The sequence below is a fragment of the Dermacentor variabilis genome, chromosome 9, assembly GCF_050947875.1.
Source record: "Dermacentor variabilis isolate Ectoservices chromosome 9, ASM5094787v1, whole genome shotgun sequence".
Taxonomy (NCBI): Eukaryota; Metazoa; Arthropoda; class Arachnida; order Ixodida; family Ixodidae; genus Dermacentor; species Dermacentor variabilis.
The window spans coordinates 2,062,309-2,087,029 of NC_134576.1; the positions used below are offsets into that span (position 1 = coordinate 2,062,309).

At 43.0% G+C, this 24,721-nt stretch overlaps 1 protein-coding gene across 7 annotated transcripts in view; it reads left to right on the plus strand.

The window, feature by feature from the left end:
- Positions 1-24,721, plus strand: part of LOC142558245 (EGF domain-specific O-linked N-acetylglucosamine transferase-like) — a 283,563-nt gene that overhangs the window by 148,951 nt on the left and 109,891 nt on the right. For 4 of the 7 annotated variants that reach the window (XM_075670398.1, XM_075670401.1, XM_075670399.1 and 1 more), the window contains 6 exons: positions 4,697-4,768; positions 6,960-7,043; positions 7,230-7,298; positions 9,908-9,994; positions 13,219-13,310; positions 13,942-14,044. In XM_075670398.1, coding sequence (XP_075526513.1) covers positions 4,697-4,768; positions 6,960-7,043; positions 7,230-7,298; positions 9,908-9,994; positions 13,219-13,310; positions 13,942-14,044 — 507 coding nt within the window. Of the gene's footprint in view, positions 1-4,696; positions 4,769-6,959; positions 7,044-7,229; positions 7,299-9,907; positions 10,065-13,218; positions 13,311-13,941; positions 14,045-24,721 lie in introns of those variants that run through there. The other 3 variants (XR_012822996.1, XM_075670400.1, XM_075670402.1) reach the window with 3 other exon arrangements.

Sequence of the window (24,721 nt, forward strand, 5' to 3'; positions counted from 1 at the left end):
TTATACAAAATGTCCTGACATGACTGTGGAAAAGTGTTTGCATTTCGGCGAAGAAATCCCAGGATTTTACATGCTTTAGCAGTGACATAATCGACTTGACGGCGCCAATTCAAAGCGGGAGTAAAATACACACCTAAATATTTAAATTCGAATACCTGTTCCAACATTACATTCCTAATAACATACGGTTGCATATCAAGATTTTTCTTTCTCGTAAATTTCATATGAACAGTTTTAGACAAATTCAAATTCATATTCCATTTGACGCACCACTCTGAGATTCTGTTCAAGTCTTCCTGAAAGATCTCAGCTTCACGGTCACAAGTGACTACTCTATAGAGAACGCAGTCGTCCGTAAATAACTGCATTTGAGACACTATTCCGTCACTAATGTCGTTCACGTACAGCAAGAACAATAGCGGCCCCAACACAACTAATAGCGGAACACCGGACACAACTTGCACCTTCTGTGACTGAGTACCATTCACCACCACAAACTTCTGACGTAAACGTAGGTAATCTTCTACCCATGATATTACTTGAGGACTGATATTGTAAAAGGCCATTTTTTTTAATTAGTAAACAGTGCGTCACTGTATCAAATGCCTTTTTGAAATCCAAGAACACACAGTCCACACTAAGACGCCTGTCCAGTGCTTCTGCCAGCTCGTGCACGAATTCACTCAACTGCGTAGTACAAGATAGGCCCCTTCGAAAACCATGCTGCCGAGGATTAAACAATGAATGTGCGTCCTTATGTGCTACTATACTAGTATATTCAAAATATGTTCAAGAGTCCTGCACGCAACTGAAGTTAGTGATACTGGCCTATAATTTGAGACGGTGTCACGAGGACCAGATTTGTGAATTGGCACTACGCTTGTGATTTTCCAGTCATCTGGAAGGCAGGATTCCTCAAGCGATTTTTAGAAAATAATCTTCAAGTACGGTGCAACCGACTGAGCACAAAATTTATAAAACTTGTTTGGCAAGTCATCAGGACACCCAGCCTTACCAATCTTCAGATTCTGCAGCAGAGACTCTGTGCCATTAATGCTAATAACAACATCATCCATATCACTCACCACTGGCTGGAAATTCAAGGTACTCATATCATGTCTATGTTGCAATGCACAGCAGAAAACAGAGCTTAGATACGTATTAAAGAACTCAGCTTTTCCTACGTCATCATCAATAAAGCTGTTACCAGACACAAGCGGTGGTATAGTCACAGTGTCTTTTCCATTTCTCTTTGCATGTTTCCAGAATTCCTTCGGATTATCCTTTAATTTCAACTCCATTGAAATTCCAAATGAATGCTTTGCAGCTACCACTGCTACACATGAGCAAGTGTAGTGCAAACAAGGCAACAGAAAGATGGGAGCATGGTGCTACTAACAACTGAGGGTTTTATTGTGCGTGATCTATATACTATATGTCATTGCACGACAGAAGAAAAGAGGAAAAATACACAAAGCAACCGAGCAACCTGTCAGAGGCCACTCTCGGGAAAAAACATGATTTCTTTTTCTGACAAAGATACGGATGCATAAATGACACAAGTATCACATGTTTTGTTAATCCCTACAGCTTCTACTATTCCTCTAGATGATTTCCTTAGGCGTGGAGATTAACAGAAGTGATAATTGTGTCAATTGCCAGGCTGTATCTTTGTCATAAAAATAAATCATGTTTCTTTTCCAATACAGTGAAACCTTGGTAATATGTACCTGGCAAAAATACGGCATAACTATGCTCGAGACAATTGTATGCACTAACGACCAAGTACAAATTTGAAGTAAATGCCACAGTAAATGTTGGCCAAAATTTGCACTATGCAGCTTTTTTCTTTGTTTTTTTTCTAAAGCACTAAAAATATTCGGGCTCTTTTCGAAAGGCATTTAAAATATTGATGGTGAACACAGTGGCAGATGTGAAGGCAGTGCGTACGAGTCGTCCAGATTTCCTCGATGTGTAATGGTGCGTTTGTAAAGGGATCGGCTGCTCCGCAAAACTGGCACCACTTCGCTGAAATGCAGTGCCATGTGGGGCCGATCACCCCTTATGATTTGTGTGCAGCGCGTCACCTACTAAGTGCCCGCCATCACTGTGCCAAGACGCTTGCTGGGGCAGTACTTTCTGACCATATCTTTCAGACGTATCATTTAAGTTTCATGAGATTTCACATGACAAGCCTTTCTGGCTCTGTGCCATGCTCGCTATCTTTGCACAGTGCCACGAGCACTGTCGGACATATCCTTCAACGCACCCAGCGCGAAGTCTTGTAAAAGTGATCACCCCAGAATTACTATTCACCCTTTTCGCGCCGATCCTATGGGTGCTGCAATGTTTGATCACACGATGACACGTCCACTGGTTGCCTCAGCTGCCTCCGTTGCCTCCATGTTTACAATGGGTTTCTATGATGCCAGTGCAGCTTAACAAACCTCTGTTTTGGGAGATATCGTAGACGGTGACTGGGTGGACGAAACAAAGCTTTGACCACAGCTTCAGCAAACATGCAAAAGTGCTTTGGAAGCTGATTAAGCTATGTCCAAACAGCGCCAGCAGCGTATATCATGCTTGTTCTAAAAGCAGGGCCAAATATGTTTTCCAAGCTATCCAAACTTTCCACTCATGAAGTGAATCAGGATGAGTATGTTTTGCTCTTCGTTCTTTATTTGGCAAATATTTTGAAACAGTGGCTTGTCACATTCCTGACTTCCTCGGTGCGGTCGCTATCTGATTATTCTCTGCCTAATCACTCGAGGTGTGCTCACTTCCGATAGATTTGTTCTTCGTACATCCAAGGCTTGAAACGTAGCTGTTTTGTACCTTGCAATAGCTTGTAGCAAAGATGTATTATCGCTAGTAAGTTGCTTACTCTTGTGGACCGTCACACAACATTCAGCTTCGACCATTTGTATGCTATTGGTGCAGTCCGTCATTTATCACGCTTATATGGAGCGCATATATTGAAGTATGTGCCCATTCACTCATCATTGACACGTTGGCGAAAGAGTGGGCGCAATTTTCCATGCCAGTTGGGGTAAATGTGTGTTGATACTTTGCGCGAAACTTACTATAACAGAAAGCGGCACTACTCCTTTTGTCATTGTTTAACGAGCGCTACTCACTCTCGCCAACATTCCAGGGCTGAAGCACTTTCTTTGAAGGTTAGCGGTACAATGCTGGCGGATGAGCAAATTTCTGTATCCTCTAGCAAAGCCGTACATCTCGAAGTGCCGGTAACACGTACAGTCAGTTGCAGCATCGGTCCACGAACTTGGCTACACAGATTCATTCCATCCCTTAATATGTCAGTCATAATTTTTGCAGCCAACTGCTGCACACATCTTCAATCCACATAATTCAATCTGGCATGATTGGAGCATAGTGCCTTAGCGAAAACTCAGTCGCATTTCTGACAGCTGATCGCACAGAAGCAAGGTAGAAATGGTAGTGGTTTCATATTTGTGCTCTGTCGTTGAGGCTACGTGCGGTGCACTGCAGAAGGTGCCATTTTGTTTCTCTAGAACAAACTGCTCCACGAAAAGGGTCAATGTTATATATACCTGTACCATACGCATGCATGTTTGCTGGCAGGCCAGCACCATTTCGAATGTCATGAGGTTTCTTTGAGCCTGCACCCCTTTGGCTACGCACGGGTGTGGCACATACCTTGTTGAGGCAATAGCTAGTTGCTTTTATTTCTGCAAGCAACGTGCACTTGAAGCAGTCCCACTCAAAGAATCTGCAGAGAATGGCAGTTAAAAGTGTGCAGTAGGCTTACTACGACGCAGCACACTGCTGAGCAGATAGCTGAAGATGCTTATTGTGATAAGGTTGGCAGTGATAAGTCGTGGAGGCAAGCCCATCAGTGGTTATATTCTTTGCCAAGGCCTCCACCACGCTTTCATGCATATCCAATGCTTATCCATCTAGGCACGGCCGCACTCACTCCGAAGCGGAAATCTTTGGCCATCTGGTCTCTACTTTCCGAAAAGGCCGAAGATCTTTTGCGGCATGGCTTGGTGTTGGCCAAACCACAAGTTGAGTTGGCACAGTTAGCCTTTATGCAAAAAAAAAAAATGATCGTGGCACTCACCAACTGGTAGCCATACGATGAGCTACTACGTAACTGGCCAGCTAATATACCAGGCTCTGTGAAGACTGGATAGGGGATTCGTTGCAACTACCTTTTAACCGGTAGTAAATTTTAAGCAGATATGTATTAACAAGGTTTTACTGCAGTAGCTTATGAGCGATGGTTGTGCTGAGTTGTTCTGTTTGCGTATTTTTTCCTTTTTCCTTTGTTGTCCAATGACATACATATTGATCACGGGCAATAAAACCCTCAGTTGTTAGTAGCGTCATGTTCTTGTCTTTTTGTACATGATGTCATACCAACTAACCCGCCACTTTATCCTTTTGAATTTGATAGCAAGAGAGATCGTGAGTTGGAGTTTAAAACACGCCAGCATTGCTTTTCTTTGTAACAAAGCACAGCGGGCACTCGAGCTGCGCACACACAAAGCGCCAGCCAGAAAGGCTGCTGCTATGACAACTGTAGAAGCTAAAGTGGCTGTGTAATTGAAACTGTTGTCCAGCCTTCTTTGTAAACTATGGCACTAACAACATTCCAGAAAGGGTTCCTATTGTGACACTGCTGGTCTTCTATTCTTGTTGCGTGCAGGTGTGTCTGCGAGAGGCACTGTTTGCCTTCCTGCCACGCATGATCTTCGGCATGTACTACAACCTTCCTCTGGTGAGAGCAACATTCACTCTTCAGTGGGTGGCTAAGGGCATTGGGAACATCAGCTGAGCACAAATCCATGAGCTTCACTGTTAGAGGTAACATAGGGAAGCAACCACATGTGTGGGCTTTTTTGCCATAGTAGCAGAAAACACACTTTGGCGGGCATGCCAGAAACTCGGAGCATACAAAAGCACACAAGTTCCGACTTCCAATTGATGATGTTGTTGAATGTAATTATTACATAGTAGCATTTGACAAAAAATGCCGTCGTTATATCTGGTATTCGTTTTGTATGCATTTATTTGTTTACATGCTTATATTGGCACTGAACATTTTACATTTACCTCATTATATCTTATAATTTGTTACATCGATGTTCAACTGTATAGTGAACACGGATGCAACAAATTATCAAATATACTTAAGTAAATATAACATTCTTCTATCTGATATTAGCACATAACGCTTAATAATAACTATAGAGTATTAACGGCCGCATTATCACGTCAAATGCAACTTCATTATAATATGGCATGACTTTATTTAAAAACCAGCTGTGTGCACATGTAGTAAAGCAATGAAGGCGGCTAGTTAGTTTTTTTTGCTTCAGTGCATGCGGATACATGTACACATTCATGGTTATATTGCGCTCAGTTTTACACAGACGATATTAAGGAAGGACAGGACGTGGACGGACGTAGCGCAAACTACCAACTGTTTAATACTGTTAAAGAATGTGCTTACCCGCCGTGGTTGCAGTGGCTATGGTGTTGGGCTGCTGGCGAATCCCGGCCACGGCGGCTGCATTTCGATGGAGCGAAATGCGAAAACACCAGTGTGCTTAGATTTAGGTGCACGTTAAAAAAGCCCAGGTGGTCAAAATTTCCGGAGTCCTCCACTACAGCGTGCCTCATAATCAGAAAGTGGTTTTGGCACATAAAACCCCAAATATTATTATTAAAGAACGCACTTACATACAAGGAGATATGGCGCAGGGGGGGTATAAAAGATACGACAAGTTGACGAAATGTTATCATAGTTCGGGTCAGGCATACATCGTTCACTTGCACCCGTTCGCCCTGGCAAACTCGACCTCAGCTTTGATAAGTACGATGGACGGAGTGCTTACGCACTTTTCTTTTTAGGACGAGGACAGATTGCGCTACGTCCGTCCACGTCCTGACCTTCCTTAATATCGTCTGTGTAAAACTGAGCACAATATAACCATGAATGTGTACATGTATCTGCATGCACTGAAGCAAAAAAAAAAAAAAAACGATTGAAACCAAAGCAGTTGCCGTAAAACACAATTCACCCGCTACCCATGGCACGTGTTTTGAGAAACATTGCCTTTTTTGTTGATAATAATAGCGATAGATTGTGAATGCACTGATCATCTGCAGAATGTATTTCATGTCTGATGTGATGATCAGTCCTGGTTGTGCCGTATAACATCCCCCTACTTTGGCTTGATTCAATTTACATGCTACTGTTGTTCTAAAGCTCAGACATTGTAACAGTTGACAGTGGTCAAAAAACTGATATCACTGGAGCTTGTTTCGACAAGGGGACTTCTCTTCATTGAGGAAGGCAGCCCTAAAGTGAAAGCCCTTGTCGAAGCACTGGCATACCACATTTATTCTAAATGCAGATGTCCTGGATGTCAAAGCCACTCTTGGGTGGTCTCCCTGAAACAAGCTGGCCAAATTGCACACTGATGCCAGAACTGGCATTGCATTCTTGCAATGCCAGTTCAAAGTTACAAAGAAAAGCAATGCTGGCGTGTTTTAAACTCCAACTCACGATCTCTCTTGCTATCAAATTCAAAAGGATAAAGTGGCGGGTTAGTTGGTATGACATCATGTACAAAAAGACAAGAACATGACGCTACTAACAACTGAGGGTTTTATTGCCCGTGATCAATATGTATGTCATTGGACAACAAAGGAAAAAGGAAAAAATACGCAAACAGAACAACTCAGCACAACCATCGCTCATAAGCTACTGCAGTAAAACCTTGTTAATACATATCTGCTTAAAATTTACTACCGGTTAAAAGGTAGTTGCAACGAATCCCCTATCCAGTCTTCACAGAGCCTGGTATATTAGCTGGCCAGTTACGTAGTAGCTCATCGTATGGCTACCAGTTGGTGAGTGCCACGAGTCCAATTCGTGTGCGTGTTGGTGTGCTCCCTTGCAGGTTCCTGGCTGTCATTCAAGCGGGGCGTTCAAAGCCTTTAATCGCCACGTGCTGCACAAGCTTGATGTTAAAGTGCTCCCACCGGTTAGTTGCTTGCAAGTGTTTATGGACCGGGCTGTTTTGTAATAGAAAACAGTGAAAACTGCGTACGCAGTGCTGTTCGCATCTAAAGTAAAGCCGCCTGAGCTTCGACAGGAATTCTTCCTGTGAACAACATTTGCCAACTTAACCATCACAAAGCTATTAATAATTTGCCTCTCTTCATTCCAGGAAGATTATGTACGTGTTACGCTGCTATCTAGGGGAACTAAGCACCGTCGCATTCTAAATGAAGACGAGGTATGTGAAAGCCACATTTTCTGTACCTGTGCAAAGAAATTGTTTGGCCATTTGATTACTGGCAGAAATACAACTTTGCTGTTGGGTGTCAGTTAGTGCCGACCTTGTGGTAAAGCTATGTCCATGTTGTTTAAGCTCGCCTGCCAAGTCGCACCCAATATTGTACTGTTTACTTATTTATTTATTCAAAAGAACCTTACAGGCCCTATGGCAGGGCATAAAGTAAGGGGGGCATTATAAACAGTAAAGATATAAAAACTAATAATTTCCAACAGGAACAGTGCTATAAAAAGATTGTCGTGTTATACAATATTCAAGGCACAGGAAATACAAAAAAATATCTGAAGGCACATGAACACTTGTTACCATTGGCAGAGCAAAAGGAATACTGTTTATGAAAATAATATATACAACATTACAAAAATGCGCAATCAAATGCTCTAGACTGGGCATTCATAAACGGTATTAAATGGGTAAAGCTTGAGTAACTGACAGCAGAATGTGTCGGGGTTAGATATGGAGGCTATGTTATCAAGGAGGTCATTTCAAAGACGAATGGCACAAGTTAGTGCAGATAAATCAAATGCATTTGTTTTACCATATATGCACATGAAACTGAATTGATTATGTAATCTGCATGAAAAAGAGTGGGGTATTTGGAGTTGTAACCCAGTTCGTTTATTAGTGTAAATATAAGCACAGAAGAGCAATCTTGCGGCGGATATCTAATGGCGGCAGTAGAAGGTCTAGTTTAATTTGTGTAATGCGTGAGTTTATACCATAGTTAAGTGATGTGAACTGGGCTGCTCTATTTTGTATCCTTTCCGTCATATTGATTAGGTAATTTTGATGAGGCGAATTCTAACTGTGGTAATATGTATGTTTGCACACTGTTGTATTTGCATTCACATTGGATGTCTGCATCAGCGACAAAAATGAAAGTAAGACCTTATCAGGAGTACTGGCTGGTATGGTGTGTGGTTCTTGCTGCACTGCTATAGATAGGTACATGTTTCCTTTTCTTTTTTTTTCAGAAATGTAGTGGTCTCATTGTTTTTTGTATAGGTATCAAGGTTACTTTTGCACGTGAAATATTTATACTGCAGTATTATTTGCTGGGCTAGTTGGGGAACAGACATGGTGGAAGCTGCTAGGGTTGTAATCAGGGTGAGGGTTAGGGGTTCTGACATTGTTGAAATAAAGTGTTCAGTGAAAACTCATCTGGTCGGAATTGTTCATTGTCAAGGGTAAAACGGACACCGACCAAAAACATTAAAAGAAAAGGAAACCAAGACATTTCAGCTCCCATACGGGTGCCATACGGGGGAACAAGGCCCCCGTATGAAAGCCGAAATGTCTTGTTTTCCTTTTCTTTTAATGCTTTTGGTTGGCACCCGTTTTACCCTTGACTATCGCCAAAAGTTATCACTGCGGCAATATATTTAGTACAACTTACATGTATCTCATATGTATATGTCAAAATATATAACATGTCAATACCATTGTATCTCATCCACCATTATACCATTGGATTTGGATTTCCTTTGTATCTTCTGGCTACATTCAGGTAGATGACGATTTTTCCTCGCATGACACCTCCTCCACCTAGCCGAATTCCGTGGAACTATTTTGCCAATATATCTTGGCGATGCGCTTGATTCATATGCAAAAGTAAGCGAACATTTCAGCATTGCCATGTGTTGGGCGTGTCGGTAAACTGAGAGCATATTTAGCACCAGCAAACAAGGACAGAAGGGAGACGACACCACAATGCGCTAACTTCAACAACTTGATTTTCAGGAAATACACCTATATAACCCATTTGAACATTTCAAAATAGCCGCCGCTGCCGCAAGACCCCTCCCAAAAGTAATTCCTGGGTACGGCCCTGGAATTATCACTCTGCGCTGTTGCCTCCTTTCTTTTTTTTCTTCCTTAAGAATTTTTGTGCTGCTTCCGTCATAAGTTAAACTGCCTTTCTAAGTCTTTTTTCTTGATGCCTCAAGAGGCAGATGCCAAAAATTACAACAGGGGTGTGGTTCTTATTTGCTTGTTATATTTGCTGGCCATTGGTATTTTGTGCCAGGGTGGTTATTCAGTTGATTGCCAATTCAATGCTCTGCTTTAGCATTGCCATCTCCAGCACACAGGTGACTGCTTGCACCCTCATAAAGTCATTACATCACTACGGCGAGCTAAAGTCAACTAGGGCCTTCTACATGAAATCATCAGCATGAGTCAATGAGCAGAGATCGCTTCCTTACCAATGAATGTGAGGCCGCGGGCTCGATTTCCAGTTGCAGCGACCACGTCGCAGTCAGGGTGAAATGCAGAAAGGCTTCGAGTGCATATTGAATGATCGAGATGGTCAGAATTAAGCCAAACATCTTTGTAGAGAGTAAAAGAGATGGTAGCAGTCATGTCGCAGGCAAGCAAACATGTGTTGGACAAGCAGTACTTTGCCACTGCTGCTAGAAAGTATACATCAACCTGAATTTTGGTAAATACAATACATGTGTTATAATGAGAAGATGTTACTTCTTCTGCGACATGAGTTTTTGTACTTTTATAGTGCACCACCAATCATTTCCTCATTGTTGTTGCTGCAGCTGCTTGCAGCAGCTAGGAAGCTTCCAGATGCATCTGTGCAGAGGGTCCACTTCAACCATGCGACTGACTTTCGTCACCAAATTGAGGTTGGCTCACCAGATTTCTTTGTTTTTCTCGCTCTCTCCATCCTTGCATTCCTGGCATCCACGCATAAATGTGAGCATAGTGCACTCAGTCTCACCAATATCAGCATGCAAAGGGCACCGTATTTACTCGCATAATGAACAAACTTCTTTTCCCAAAAAGTATGCATCAAGTTGGGGAGTATGTTCATTATGCGGGGTAAAATTTCGAGCAATTTTTTTTTCCGCGGCCACCTCTAAAAAGTCGGTTTCGCCCGAAATGCGAACCATCTACTGCGATAGCAGATGTGTAGACAGCTACACGAAGTAAGGACAGTAGTTTCATCGACTGTATAAACTTGCATACATCTGCTTCAACTCCTGGCCACGGTGGCCACATTTCGATGGGGGCGAAATGCGAAAACACCCGTGTGCTTAGATTTAGGTGCACGTTGCTATGACCACTGACAAAGTGCAAAAAGGAATAGCATCAGAAAAGGCGTCACTACAAATTTCGGCCCTTTGGTAATTTTACCGGTATTGATAAACAACAGCGGCAGTAAACATGGTTCACGTGGCAAAAAATCTTTAAGAGAAAGAACGAGTTCTTTTTGTTTTCTCAGTTGCGAATCATTGGAACATAGGTGAGGGCATAGGTATGCCAAATGTCCTCATAATGAAATCACTGATAGCAAAAAAAAGAAAACATGGACACGGTAGCAGCAAAACACCCTCTAATGCTTTGCAATTGCATAATACATGTGCTAAACCAAACACTCACAATCAAAATCAAATTATTTTCATGTAAAAAAGGAAAATGACATTTTCTATTCAGGTGAACCCTGGAGCCCATGAAAAAGTTGTGAGCGGAGCTTGTATAAATAACAAATAATCTACAAATATAAATACAAATAACAATAAAAAGAGCACTGATAAGTAGGCAGACATTGTTATCATAACAGAAAAATTATGCGAAACATCAGATTGTTCTAACTGAATACAAGAGTGCACCAAGAACCAGGAAAAAGGACTCAAGACAACTTTGGAATCCTTGAACTGGTCCCATTACTCTCTGACTTTGGGAACTCGTATATAAATTATTATATTTTGTAACAAACCTCAAAATTACTAAACTTCATTCTGATTATGGTTTACTATGAAGGGCTCAATAAGTGAAATTATTGTTGTTAATTTCATTCAATTGCAGGCAAAGGAATATATTTACATTTGATGTGTGCACTGTAGATTCATTCCTGGAAAAAAGGTGAAAATTTATGTATTGAACACTTCAATTGTGGTGTCTACACCCCTTGTCACACCTTTCACAATGACAGCATGACAACAATAATGACGATGATGATAGCATGATAACAACAGTGCCATTGGCACAATGACAGTGACTGACTTTCTAGGGACAGTAAAGCGAAATCAGTGAGAGCAACACCTTGAAACTCTGTTGCACTAAAAGTTACTTCAAGAATAGCCATGCTTCACTTGGTACCTTAGGTTAACTCATTTTCAGCAAATAATTAAAATGTTGTTAATTATCTTATGACCTTGAAATTTTGCAGAACTCCTCTTCAATTCCTTGACTTTGTCCACATCAAATCTTATCCCTGTGTGAGAATGTTTTAAAGCATGCACTTTGAGTGTTACTCTAAAATGGGACACTACAGATGCTGGCGCTAATGATAATGATTACATAAGGAGTTAGTATTTCATTTAGCAACATTCCTGTGATGTTCAGACATTCTAGTTACATTATTAAACAAATATGGTGAACCCTCTCATATTTTTACGAGAAAGAAATGAACATTGCATCAGTTAATATTCACACATGAACAGCAAAATAAAATTCATCTATTCCGGTCATGGCGGCCGTATTTCGATGGGGGCAAAATGCGAAAACACCCGTGTATTTAGATTGAGGTGCATGTTAAAGAACCCCAGCTGGTCTAAATTTCTGTAGTCCTCCACTATGGCGTGCCTCATAATCAGAAAGTGGTTTTGGCACGTAAAACCCCATAATTTTAAAATTCATCTATTAATTCAGATGCATGGTTGCACGAATGAGCATGTTGGTTAGCAAATAAATACAAAATAAAAGACTGTTCTTTATTTTATTTATTTAGGCATACAGTAGAACACAGGTATTAGTCTTTGGAACAAATGAGTGAGTACATACATGTATAAGGGGGAAGAAATATTCATAGGACTACATAGTTACAATATTCAAAATAGCATTCAACAGAAAAGTGATGCGGCACTTTGTTAGACAAGCTATAAGCAACATAATAAAAAACCAGAGGTCTCGGTTGGTGCAGCATTTTATGAAACAACTATATATAAAAACATCTCTTTTTGGGAACAAGTGAAGGTATGGCTGGACACTTTTGACAAACTTGTCTGTGGTGTTACCGTTTACAGCATCGCTTGGCAGCCTATTCTGTAACTCGACAGCTGATGAAAAATGTGAATGTTTGTAAATTTTACATTTTAATATGTATGGCCTAACGCATTTCTCATTACTAGTTTTGCTCGAATGTCGACTTCGTCTGTAGATTTTTTCTCGTTTTTTTTCTTCTTTTTCTTTCTTTTAATGTTCTAATTGGGGTGTGTAAGTTTATTTTATTTTGTCACAGTAACCACAGTCCCAATTTGGTATTAGAGTGCGGAGGGGGGGGGGGGAGAGTACATATATCATTGACAAATAAAAGCAGTTAAAATAGAACACATGAAGAGAAAAATTACAGTTCAGGGCAAATCGCTGACTCAAAAAAGGATAAGCAGAGCATAATCATACATGTGGAAAGTGAAACAAAGCAGTTCTGGTGATGCACGCACAAAGTACAGAAAGAAAATGCAAATCACACAGCTGAAGCAAAGGCATCACTTGAAGATAGTGATCCAACATCCTGAGGCAACCTGTTCCATTCACTGACCATCTTAGGAAAAAAAGACAACTTAAAAAGCTCTGTTATACATCTATACTCTTTAATCTTAAGTGGGTGATCGCGCCTTGCAGATGTGTGCTCTGGTGCCTTTATGTAGCTATCACAATTGAGGCTGGTTTTAGAATAATATATATTCTGCAAAAATTTTAATCTGAATGTCTTTCTATGATTTTGAAGTGTATTCCAGCCTAAGTTTTCCTTAGTTTTCTTGTTATGTGCAGACATGTCTTGTGGATGCAAAAAAAAAAAAAAACAGAAAAAGAAGGCTTCACGTTGTCCCCCTGACATTTACAGGTAATGGCAAACACTGATGTGCTCATCGGAATGCACGGTGCTGGTTTGACACATGTGCTGTTCCAGCCAGACTGGGCCGTCCTTTTCGAGATGTGAGTGCAGCTTTTACTCAGCCAGACGTGTGGAAATAAATGTTACTTCAGTATGGCACTGTATTCATTGCTACAGGACCTGTGAACTGATGAGCATATTTCGTGATGTTTGCATTGTCAGGTAGTCAGGTGGTCAGGTGACAAGGCTGTAGCAGGTTGATGTGTGAAGCATGATGGCTTGGCAGTGACAGTATCAAAGCACCAGTCATTCTTGGTGTTTGACAGGCGACCACTTGTGACTAGCATCAGAGTAATGACAAAGTAAAATAAGGAACTTTCTTCTTCCTAGCTTCTTCTATAGCATTTTTTGCACATGAGTCATCGAAATGTCTATTTAAATTGTTATACTATGCACATATGGTAATGTCATGACTGATATCTATCTTGTTCAACATCACTCCTCAATCTCCCCTCGTGTAATTGACCATGTTCTTGTCATATTTTGGATTTCTTGCATTTTTGTTACGCAATCTTTCTGTATGTTTTGTATTCTTGGTTATTGTTGGTTTCCTTTTTTTCGCTGCGACATTTTTCTCTTGTTTAAATATCTTAAACCCTCTACTGTAATGCTCTTTAAGCATTACATGAAGCTGTAGGTATATGAATAAATAAATAAATCACTCTTTTGCAGCTACAACTGTGATGACCCCGTGTGCTACAAGGACTTGGCACGACTTCGTGGCGTCAGGTATCTCACGTGGGAAAACACCACAAAACTTCGCCCTGAAGATGAAGTAAGGCACACCATGAGTTCACAACATATTACTGTGCAGCATGTTCAGTATGGTCCACTGTTCAAGGGGACACTTAACCAGTAACAAAACCAACATACTGACTCAAACACTTGCGCTTTATAGAGATAAAAAAATGTCTTGTAGGATGTGTTAGGCTCACATCTATGCATCAAAGAATAGTCTGCGTGCCTTCATACAATATTCAAGCCGCATTCGGTAGCCATCATCACAATCATCAGCCTGGTTATGCCCACTGCAGGGCAAAGGCCTCTCTTATACTTCTCCAACAACCCCGGTCATGTACTAATTGTGGCGATGTCGTACCTGCAAACTTCTTAATCTCATCCGCCCACCTAACTTTCTGCCGCCCCCTGCTACGCTTCCCTTCCCTTGGAATCCAGTCCGTAACCCTTAATGACCATCGGTTATTTTCCCTCCTCATTACATGTCCTGCCCATGCCCATTTCTTTTTCTTGATTTCAACTAAGATGTCATTAACTCGCGTTTGTTCCCTCACCCAATCTGCTCTTTTCTTATTCCTTAACGTTACGCCCATCATTCTTCTTTCCATAGCTCATTGCGTCATCCTCAGTTTAAGTAGAACCCTTTTCGTAAGCCTCCAGATTTCTACCCCGTAGGTGAGTACTGGTAAGACACAGCTATAATACACTTTTCTCTTGAGGGATAATGGCAACCCGCTGTTCATGATCTGAGAATGCCTGCCAAACGCACCCCAGCCCATTCTTATTCTTCTGATTATTTCCGTCTCATGATCCAGATCCGTCGGCACTACCTTCCCTAAGTAGATGTATTCCCTTACCACTTCCAGTGCCTCACTACCTATTGTAAATTGCTGTTTTCTTCCGATACTGCTAAACATTACTTTGGTTTTGGTTTTCTGCAGATTAATTAATTCGGTAGCCAAGTACTAGGTAAATGGGTGTTCTGTTTTAAAGTGAATCATAGAATATGTAGTTCATGCAAAAAAAAAAAAAATTGATAGGATTTCAGTGATGGCAAGTGAGCTGCTGTGTGGGATACAGAGCAGCAAGCAATGTGAATGGGTTTAAAACAAGCATCTAATCATGCACATCATGTCCTGATATTATAGTGTCTGTGAAGACTATATGTCTAAAAAATTAAATGAACAAGCATGGTTGTATTCTGTAAAAGAAAAATAATTAATGTGCCGTTGTGAGGTGGGAAGAGGACGCCCATAGGTGCCGCGTCCTAGAGCTTACATTTACTTATCAACCCATAACCATTCTGAACATTGACCCCAGCACACACCGCTATCCAAGTTGACAGGGCGAAGAGCTTTGGTTTGGGCCTACCATCCTTCCCGGATGAGGAGGCCACTGTGGGGCAGAACGAACTGAGCATCTGCACTCAACACACAAACGGCCTTGTCAATCGTTGGAGACACGAGCCCAACAGACCCTCGGATTGCCTTAACACAAAAGCCATCCTCGGAGCAACACGATCAGTTCTTTATTCAGATGTGCCACGGCCAGTTCTGGCTCTGGATTCCACAAAAGCAAACGAAAACACGTGGATCAACTATAACACACGGCCGAGTCGAGCGGCCTTAAATGCATACAGTATAGCTTCATGGAGAGCTTTCCTCCTGACTCATCAAAAATCAAGGCAGGGCGAGCCCACACTTCGAGAAACTTCTGCCGTAAACGATGCCTCTCCTGGTTGAGGTGGGACCAGACCTCCTTCCATGTTATTGCAAGTGCTTTGTGAAGTTTATGTCTGCACAGAAAGTTATGCTAGCTACTTGAGTGGACAGACTGTGTTTAAAGCAAATTGCTTTCTTTGGCTAACTGCTATACCTCCTATAAAACCGCATCAGATGTGCTGGTTAACGGCTCTGCCCCGCAGGGGCGTCTGCGCAAGCAGGCATTTGGTGTGTTGCGACACCACATACCCGAGCACATGAGGGTTGGACCCTCCCGTGTGTAGCCGTGCGCGGCTTAGCCATGTCTGGGGAAAAGGGGATCCTGGGGGTTGAGCCGTTGCTGAGTGTTTGGACCTTTAAGGCCCCCTGGCGGAGGCAACACACCTCTTCGGCCTCGGCTTCACATAGACGGCACCTCCAGACTGACCCACCTGGAGGAAATCGGCAGTCGCCTTTTCCTGTCTCTCTCTTCCTACAACCTTCGTCTTTCCCTTACTTTCCACCTTTCCTGTCTCCTTCTCTCTTCTATTTACTTCCTTCTCCTTGGTGGCAAGGGTTAACCCTGTGTGGCTATCCAACCTTGGGTACACCATATTCGGTTATAGTGGCGGCGTACGACTGGCGTCGTGCAGACTTGCGTGCAAGCTCTGCCACATCCCCTCGTTGGGCTCCGTGGTGGGCGGTCGGCGCTTTTGCCGAATGTACACATATCTCCATGGAAACTTCTTTCCCCTCCCTTGTTGATCGCCCTCAGAAACGAGGGCGCACCGAAGATGTCTTCAAGTTTTTTGGACACCAAATCCAGAATTTCCCCCGCTTCTACGTTATTCACTCCAAAAAGCCAAACAAAGCAGTGCGAACGATTTCACCATTCCTTGTCTCAAAGTCTTTGACCGATGTTTTTGGACCAGGTTACAAGGTGTCGAGGATGGCAAGCTGTGACCTCCTCTTGGAGCTCTGTGATCTGAAACAATATGAGAAACTACCAAAACTAGTGTCATTTGGGGAGACCCACATAACAGCTACCCCGCACCATACAATGAACACCACCCGTGGTGTTGTGTCGGATGATTTGCTTGAGCTTACTGAAGCGGAACTCCTGCAGGGCTTCAGTGAGCAAAATGTTATCAATGTCAGAAGAATTAAGATGAGGCGAGATGGTAAAGAGATCCAAACCAAGCACCTAATAATCACCTTTGGTTCAAGTGTCCTGCCTGAGTCAATCGAGGCCGGCTACATCAAGCTCCGTGTTAGGCCGTACGTGCCCAATCTACTCCGATGTTTCAAATGCCAGCGCTTCGGCCACAGTTCGCAGAGCTGCCGAGGCTGCCAAACTTGCACGAAATGCAGTGCCCACGAACACACCTCTGAAGCTTTTGAGAATCCTCTCCACTGTGTAAACTGTTACGGGGAGCACGCCGCGTACTCGCGGTCGTGCCCATCCTGGAAGAAAGAAAAAGAAATCGTAACGATCAATGTAAAAGAGAATATCTCGTTCAAGGAGGCTTGCAGGCGGGTAGCATACCTGCCCAAGAAAAGTTTTGCCGATGTGACGCGTCGGGGCAGCGACACAACGGCTACCGGCGGCTGTCCGACCCACAACCAGTGAGTCGGCAGTTACGCCATCTGCCCCCACGGCGGTTGCAGCAAGCGCTGCTCCGCCAACCGAGCAGAAGGGACCATCGACACCGAAGGTGGGCGCAGCCGAGGCTGCCCCAACCTCCCCGGCCCCTTCCAGCGCTGGCAACAGCCGGCGTAGCCAAATCGCTCAGGGAGCCCCATCGACCCCGGGCTGGTGAGCGCAGGGGTCTTGCCCTCCAAGGCGGGACTCTCTCTGGTAACTTCTTGCTCGCAAGAGCATGTGTCCGGAGCCTCACTAGAGGCAATGGACACTACACCTGTCCTCAAGGCGCACCAAACACCTAAGGAGCGGCGAGGCTCCCTCGAACGCTTCAGAAAGGGCAAAACCCCGATTACAGGGCCTCGAAAAAGCTTTGTAATCTAACGCATAACTTCCGTTTCCATACACACTGCACCTATTTACTTCCAATATGGATACACAAATAATTCAATGAAACGTCAGAGGTCTTCTTAGAAACCTTGATGATGTGCAAGAGCTTATCCAAAAACACAATCCAAAAGTGCTGTGTGTACAGGAAACACACCTAAAACCACAACACACAAACTTTCTCCGACCGCATGTAACGTTTCGCAAAGATCGTGATGATGCAATCGCATCATCGGGCGGTGTTGCAATTGTAATTCAAAAAAGCATAGTTTATCAATGTTTACAGTTACAAACGGCCCTCGAAGCAGTGGTGGGCCATATTGTTTTGCTAAACAAACTTATCACTATTTGCTCGCTTTATATACCCCCACACTACAAACTAAGCAAACATGAATGTCAGTCCTTCATAGATGAATTGCCAGAACCTTATGTTGTTCTTGGGGATTTCAATGTGCACAACTGCCTGTAGGGCGACTCTCGAATAGATGCGCGAGGTCGTCTTGTTGAACAGTTCCTTTTCTCTACTGGTGCTTGTCTTCTGAATAATAAGGAACCCACATATTATTCTCTTGCAAACAGAACATTTTTTTCAATTGACCTCAGCATAGTTTCACCGTCTATACTGCCTGAACTTGAATGGGAAGTTACCAGCAATTCTTACGGGAGTGACCACTTCCCTATACTGCTGAGAACATATAAAGAAAACGAATATCTACCACAGGCTCGTATGTGGAAGATCGATACAGCCGACTGGGAGAAGTTCCAAACTCTCACTAGTATCTCATGGAATGACATGTCTTCTTTAGGAATTGATGCTGCTGTGCAGTATTTTACAGCCTTCGTTATAGATGCTGCATCTAAATGCATATCAGAAGTAGATGGCTTGTCATGTAAACGGCGTGTCCCGTGGTGGAACGGCGATTGTAGGATCGCTCATAAGAAACAAAACAAAGTGGGAGGGTTGCTACGCGCCTCCCCCACTGCGGAGAATCTTATCAACTTTAAAAAAGTAAAATCCCAAGGCAAGCAAACCCGCTGACAGGCCAGAAGAGAGAGTTGGCAGAAGTTTTTATCAGGTATCAACTCGTATACAGATGAGGCCAAAGTCTGGAACAGGGTTAATAGGATAAGAGGGTGACAAACATACTCCCTCCCTTTGGTGAACACACAAGGTGATACCCTGGAAGACCAGGCAGATTCACTTGAGGAGCATTTTTAGAGCGTGTCATGTTCAACCAATTATTCACAATCTTTTCTCAAATATAAACAAATAGAAGAACGTAAGCCATTCACAAGAAAAAGTCGAGAGAATGAGCCTTACATCCGTCACTTTAGTATCGCCGAGCTGAGAGCTGCCTTGATCACATGCAAGAGCTCTGCACCAGGACCTGATAGAATTATGTACGACATAATTAAGAACATACACACTGATACACAACTGACTTTACTTGCACTTTTCTACACTATCTGGGCTGCTGGATATCTTCCACTTCCATGGAGAGAAGTGATTGTGATTCCCATTCTGAAGCAAGGTAAAGATCCTTCATTGGCGTCAAGTTACTGCCCGATAGCTCTCACAAGTTGCATTTGTAAGCTGTTTGAGAAAATGATTAATCGGCGACTCATACATTTCCTGGAATTAAACCAAATGCTTGATCCCTTTCAGTGTGGCTTCAGAGAAGGGCAGTCCACAACCGATCACCTTGTGCGCATTGAGGGAAATATTCGCGACGCCTTTCTACATAAACATTTCCTATCCGTATTCCTCGATATAGAGAAGGCGTACGACACAACGTGGCGCTACGGAATCTTGAGAGACTTGTCGGTAATGGGCATCCATGGCAATATGCTCGCCCTAATAGAAAGCTATTTGTCCAACCGTACATTCCGCGTGAAAGTCGGCAGTGTACTTTCACGTCCATTTATACAGGAAACTAGTGTACCCCAAGGAGGTGTGCTCAGCTGCACCCTCTTTATAGTTAAGATGAACACACCCTGCGCTTCATTACCACCAGCTATATTTTATTTCGTCTACGTAGATGACATACAAATAGGTTTTGCAGTGTGCGAAAGACAAGTACAGCAGGGATTGAACAAGATATCTAAGTGGGCAGACGAAAATGGGTTTAAAATCAACCCCCACAAAATTTCTTGAGGATGCTGAGGACGCAGCGGCATCCTCTTTAGAGGATGCCGCTGCGATAGTTGTACTGTACAGCACATGCCTCCAGACCCTTGTGTTTCAAGGGCTCTAAGGAGGCAGTAGTGCTCTAGCATATCTTATAACCTGATATATTTTTACACATCGTATTATTTTTCCTAAATGCATCTTAATGTTCATAGCACACATCATACGTCATCGCCGTAATCTTATTATACAGATTCTACGCACTTTAGCGTGACTATTTTTAAGGCCCCTTTACAGCCACGTCACACCGATTTCATAGAACTCATAATTACACTGCGAACACATCACCAAGGACATGGCGCTCTTTGGCCATACCTCGCCTTTGCGCCATTAAACATCGATCATCAATCAATCAAATCAATCAACGGCTCTGTTCTCTAGGGAATGGTGAAATTAAACAGGTGCTACCCAAATCAACGACAAGAAATGGACCAAACTCCTCCAGAGTTCTTCCCATTTTTCTTCGTCTAAAATTTCGGATAATTACAAACTCCACCAAATCAATAACCAAAACCGCCAGGTATGATGAATTTACCCGCCGGCAGGGGCACAAAGCTACAACAGTTACTGAGCAGTGCACAGTGGTGCTCAAGTGTGGGCCAATCTCGAGCATCGCTTATGTAAATGTTTGTTTATATCCTAGGTTCAATGCTGGGTTCATTGCAGTGGAACTGGTCATAGCACAGTCATTGACTCAGAGCTGCTGGGTTCTGTCATTCTTTTTCCCCCCCATGGGAGACATAAATGTATGCTAGAAAGGGAATCACATGTTGCCCATGTTTTTTTCATGCAGTGGACCGGTGATAGGGAGTGCACAATCTGAAAAATTATGGCAGAACTGATCTCACAATGACTGTCAACAGTAACACAATTAGCATTCGAGCAGTGCAGCGACACACCTTATTCCTGAAATCATGTTTATTTAACATGCGTAGTAATCATTCTGAGAGTATTGCTGCTACAGCTGTATGGGACGTACTCCAATATGTCTCACTTTGCCTATGGCACTCACTTGCAAAGGTCACCAATGAGCATGGCGGCACGACGACTGTATGACGTCGACACATTGACGACAACGAAGGAAGGACATCGATGGAATGACAAAGGTGGTACAATGACTATGGCGTGATGACAATGATATGACAATCCTTAAATGATGACAATAGTATAACTACGACATGAAGACAGTGAGATGACAATGAGTTTATGATGATAATGGCATGACAACGATGGTATGACGAAGCTGGAATGGTGATGATGATGTGACAATGGATCCATGATAGCGACTGCCTGATGATGACACAATGACGACGATGGCATAACATTGGCAGCATAATCACAATCATATGACAATAGAATGATGACCAAGGAATGACATCAATAGATCGACAAAGGCATGACGACAATTGACATACTGAAGTGATGACGATGGTAAAATGACGGCGTGATGACAACAGCATGAGAATGATGGCTGGCGAGGACAGCATGATGAGGATGGGATGTCGGAGTTATAATGACGACTATGAAACGACGACTATGTTGTCAAGATGCAACAGCATCTTGACAACAGTATGACAATGAATTCATCCCGACGACTGTATGATGACAATGGCATGGCAATGGTATGAGGACAATGGGATGACGATGAGTATATGATGACAATGTCGTGATTACGACTGTATCATGAACCCTGTAAGATGGCGATAGGGTGATGACATAGGCATGAGCACGACAGCATGACGACGGCTGCATAGTCACAACTGAATGACGACAGTATAATTACGATAGAATGCTGAAAAAAATATTGACATCAGCAGAACGACGAAGGCGGTATGATGACGATGGTATGAATACAACTGTGGTAACGATGGCATGACAGCAACAATGTGATGAGAGTCAGATGGCAAAGTTACAATGACGACAATGGTATGACTACAACTGTGTGGCAATGATGGTGTGACGACAACAGTGTGACGAGAGCCAGATGGCAAAGTTAGAATGATGGCAATGTAACAGCCATAACGGCATCACGAGGGTGTTGTAACAATGAATGCACAACAACAGTTGATGATGATAGTGTGACGATGGCGGCACAGCAGAGTCAGCTGACAAAGCTGTGATGACGACGATGCAACAAGCACAACCACAACAGCATCACAGTCGTGAGCACATACCTAGCGGCTCAAGCTATTAAACAACTTGGCCCAAGGGGTCAGAGTAAAGGCGGGATGACAACGACGACATGACAAGTCAGACCACAAAGCTGTAATGGCAGCAATTGAGCAACCACAACAGGCATTACCATGGCATTGTGACAGCAAATGCATGACGACTGTATGATGATGATGGCATGACGATGATGCAATGACCACAAGCACACCTAGTGGCCCAAGCTATTAGACAACTTGGGCCACTGGGGTCAGGGAAAAAGGTGTGATGATGATGACATGGCAAGAATCATATCACGAAGCTGGAATGAGGACAATAGAACGACCACAACAGCATCATGACCACAAGGACATACGTAGTGACCCATCATCATCATCAGCCTGGTTAAGCCCACTGCAGGGCAAAGGCCTCTCCCATACTTCTTCAACAACCCCGGTCATGTACTAATTGTGGCCATGTGGTCCCTGCAAACTTCCTAATCTCATCTGCCCACCTGACTTTCTGCCGCCCCCTGCTATGCTTCCCCTCCCTTAGAGTCCAGTCCGTAACCCTTAATGACCATCGGTTATCTTCCCTCCTCCTTACATGTCCTGCCCATGCCCATTTCTTTTTCTTGATTTCAACTAAGATGTCATTAACTCGCGTTTGTTCCCTCACCCAATCTGCTCTTTTCTTATCTGTTAACGTTACGCCCATCATTCTTCTTTCCATAGCTCGTCGCGTTGTCCTCAATTTGAGTAGAACCCTTTTCGTAAGCCTCCAGGTTTCTGCCCTGTACGTGAGTACTGGTAAGACACAGCTATTATACACTTTTCTCTTGAGGGATAATGGCAACCTGCTGTTCATGATCTGAGAATGCCTCCCAAATGCACCCCAGGTCGTTCTTATTCTTCTGATTATTTCTGTCTCATGATCCGGATCCGCCGTCACTACCTGCCCTAAGTAGATGTATTCCCTTACCACTTCCAGTGCCTCGCTACCTATTGTAAATTGCTGTTCTGTTCCGAGACTGTTAAACATTACTTTTGTTTTCTGCAGATTAATTTTTAGACCCACTCTTCTGCTTTGCCTCTCCAGGTCAGTGAGCATGCATTGCAATTGGTGCCCTGAGTTACTAAGCAAGGCAATATCATCAGCGAATCGCAAGTTACTAAGGTATTCTCCATTAACTTTTATCCCCAATTCTTCCCAATCCAGGTCTCTAAATACCTCTTGTAAACACGCTGTGAATAGCATTGGAGAGATCGTATCTCCCTGCCTGACCCCTTTCTTTATGGGGATTTGGTTGCTTTCTTTATGGAGGACTGCAGTGGCTATGGAGCCGCTATAGATATCTTTCAGTATTTTTACATACGGCTCGTCTACACCCTGATTCCGTAATGCCTGCATGACTGCTGAGGTTTCAACAGAATCAAACGCTTCCTAGTGACCCAACAGGTAGACTACTTGAACACTGGGTCGGCATAGGAAGCTAGATAGATAGATAGGCTCAAAACAGCTGAAGTAGGCAAAGACTGTTAATCACATTAAAGGTTGGGAAACACACCACTGGTACAAAAGAGCGAGATGCGCAAATTGATGAGGGCATGTGCATATATCCTTATTAAAAAGCAAAGATGAGATACTGGAACAGTAACTTGGTAGCACAGTGACTGAAAATGCTTCTCTGTTGCTTAGACCACTGTTGAACATTCAAACAATGCACCCTGTTGGAACTTCTTTCGTTCACCTAGCAGACAATGCAGTCTCGTTCTTGAACCAGAGAGTGTGGTAGCCAGCTGAACTTGAGGTTTACTGCACAGTGCCAGAACCTGGGATCGATCCAAGAACAACTAGATTAAACCCACCGTGGGCCCTCACAAGCATTTTCCAATCTGTGGCGTACCAGGGTGAACGTATTACCTTTCAAGGGGTCATGGGATTGGGAGACTGGCTGAAAAGGTATACATTGGCTTTCATTTGAACATACTCGTGTTTTTGCAGCATGCATTCATGCTTATAAAATCATTTGACAATTGTAACAGCGCTAACCCACGTATCCACAAGGTAACAAGGACGAGACACAAGCGCTTGTGTCTCGTCCTTGTTACGTTGTGCATGCATGTGTTAGCGCTGTTACAATTTTCAAATCAAGTATGCACCAACTTGCCTAGAAAGAAGTTTTAATGAAGGTATAAAATTAGTCTACACAGCAGGCTTCTCATGGACTTGTGAGGGGGCATGGCAATTATTTGGCCAAACTTATTCTTTATTGCTTGTTTGTTTTAACGCGATAGCATTAAATGCCCTGTGTCGCAGAAAATCCAGCGTCAGCATCCGGCCTCGGCGTCCCACATCCAGCGTCAACCGTTGTTTTGGAAAAAAACTTTTCGAACCACAGATACTCAACCATGCGAGCCTTCCATGTATCACAAGGAAGTTAGTAAACTGTTTCGATTTCTCAAGGTAAAATATGTCAGAAAAGTTATAAAGTACGACTTACACACAACCTACAGACATGATAGCATCGGATTTTAATTTCAGTATACTATACAAGAAAACATAATTCTATTGCGAGGAAACTCAAAACACAAACCCCGTTCACAAATTTTCAAAGGCTATAAAGCGGCATGCCTAGTTCCTAGAACA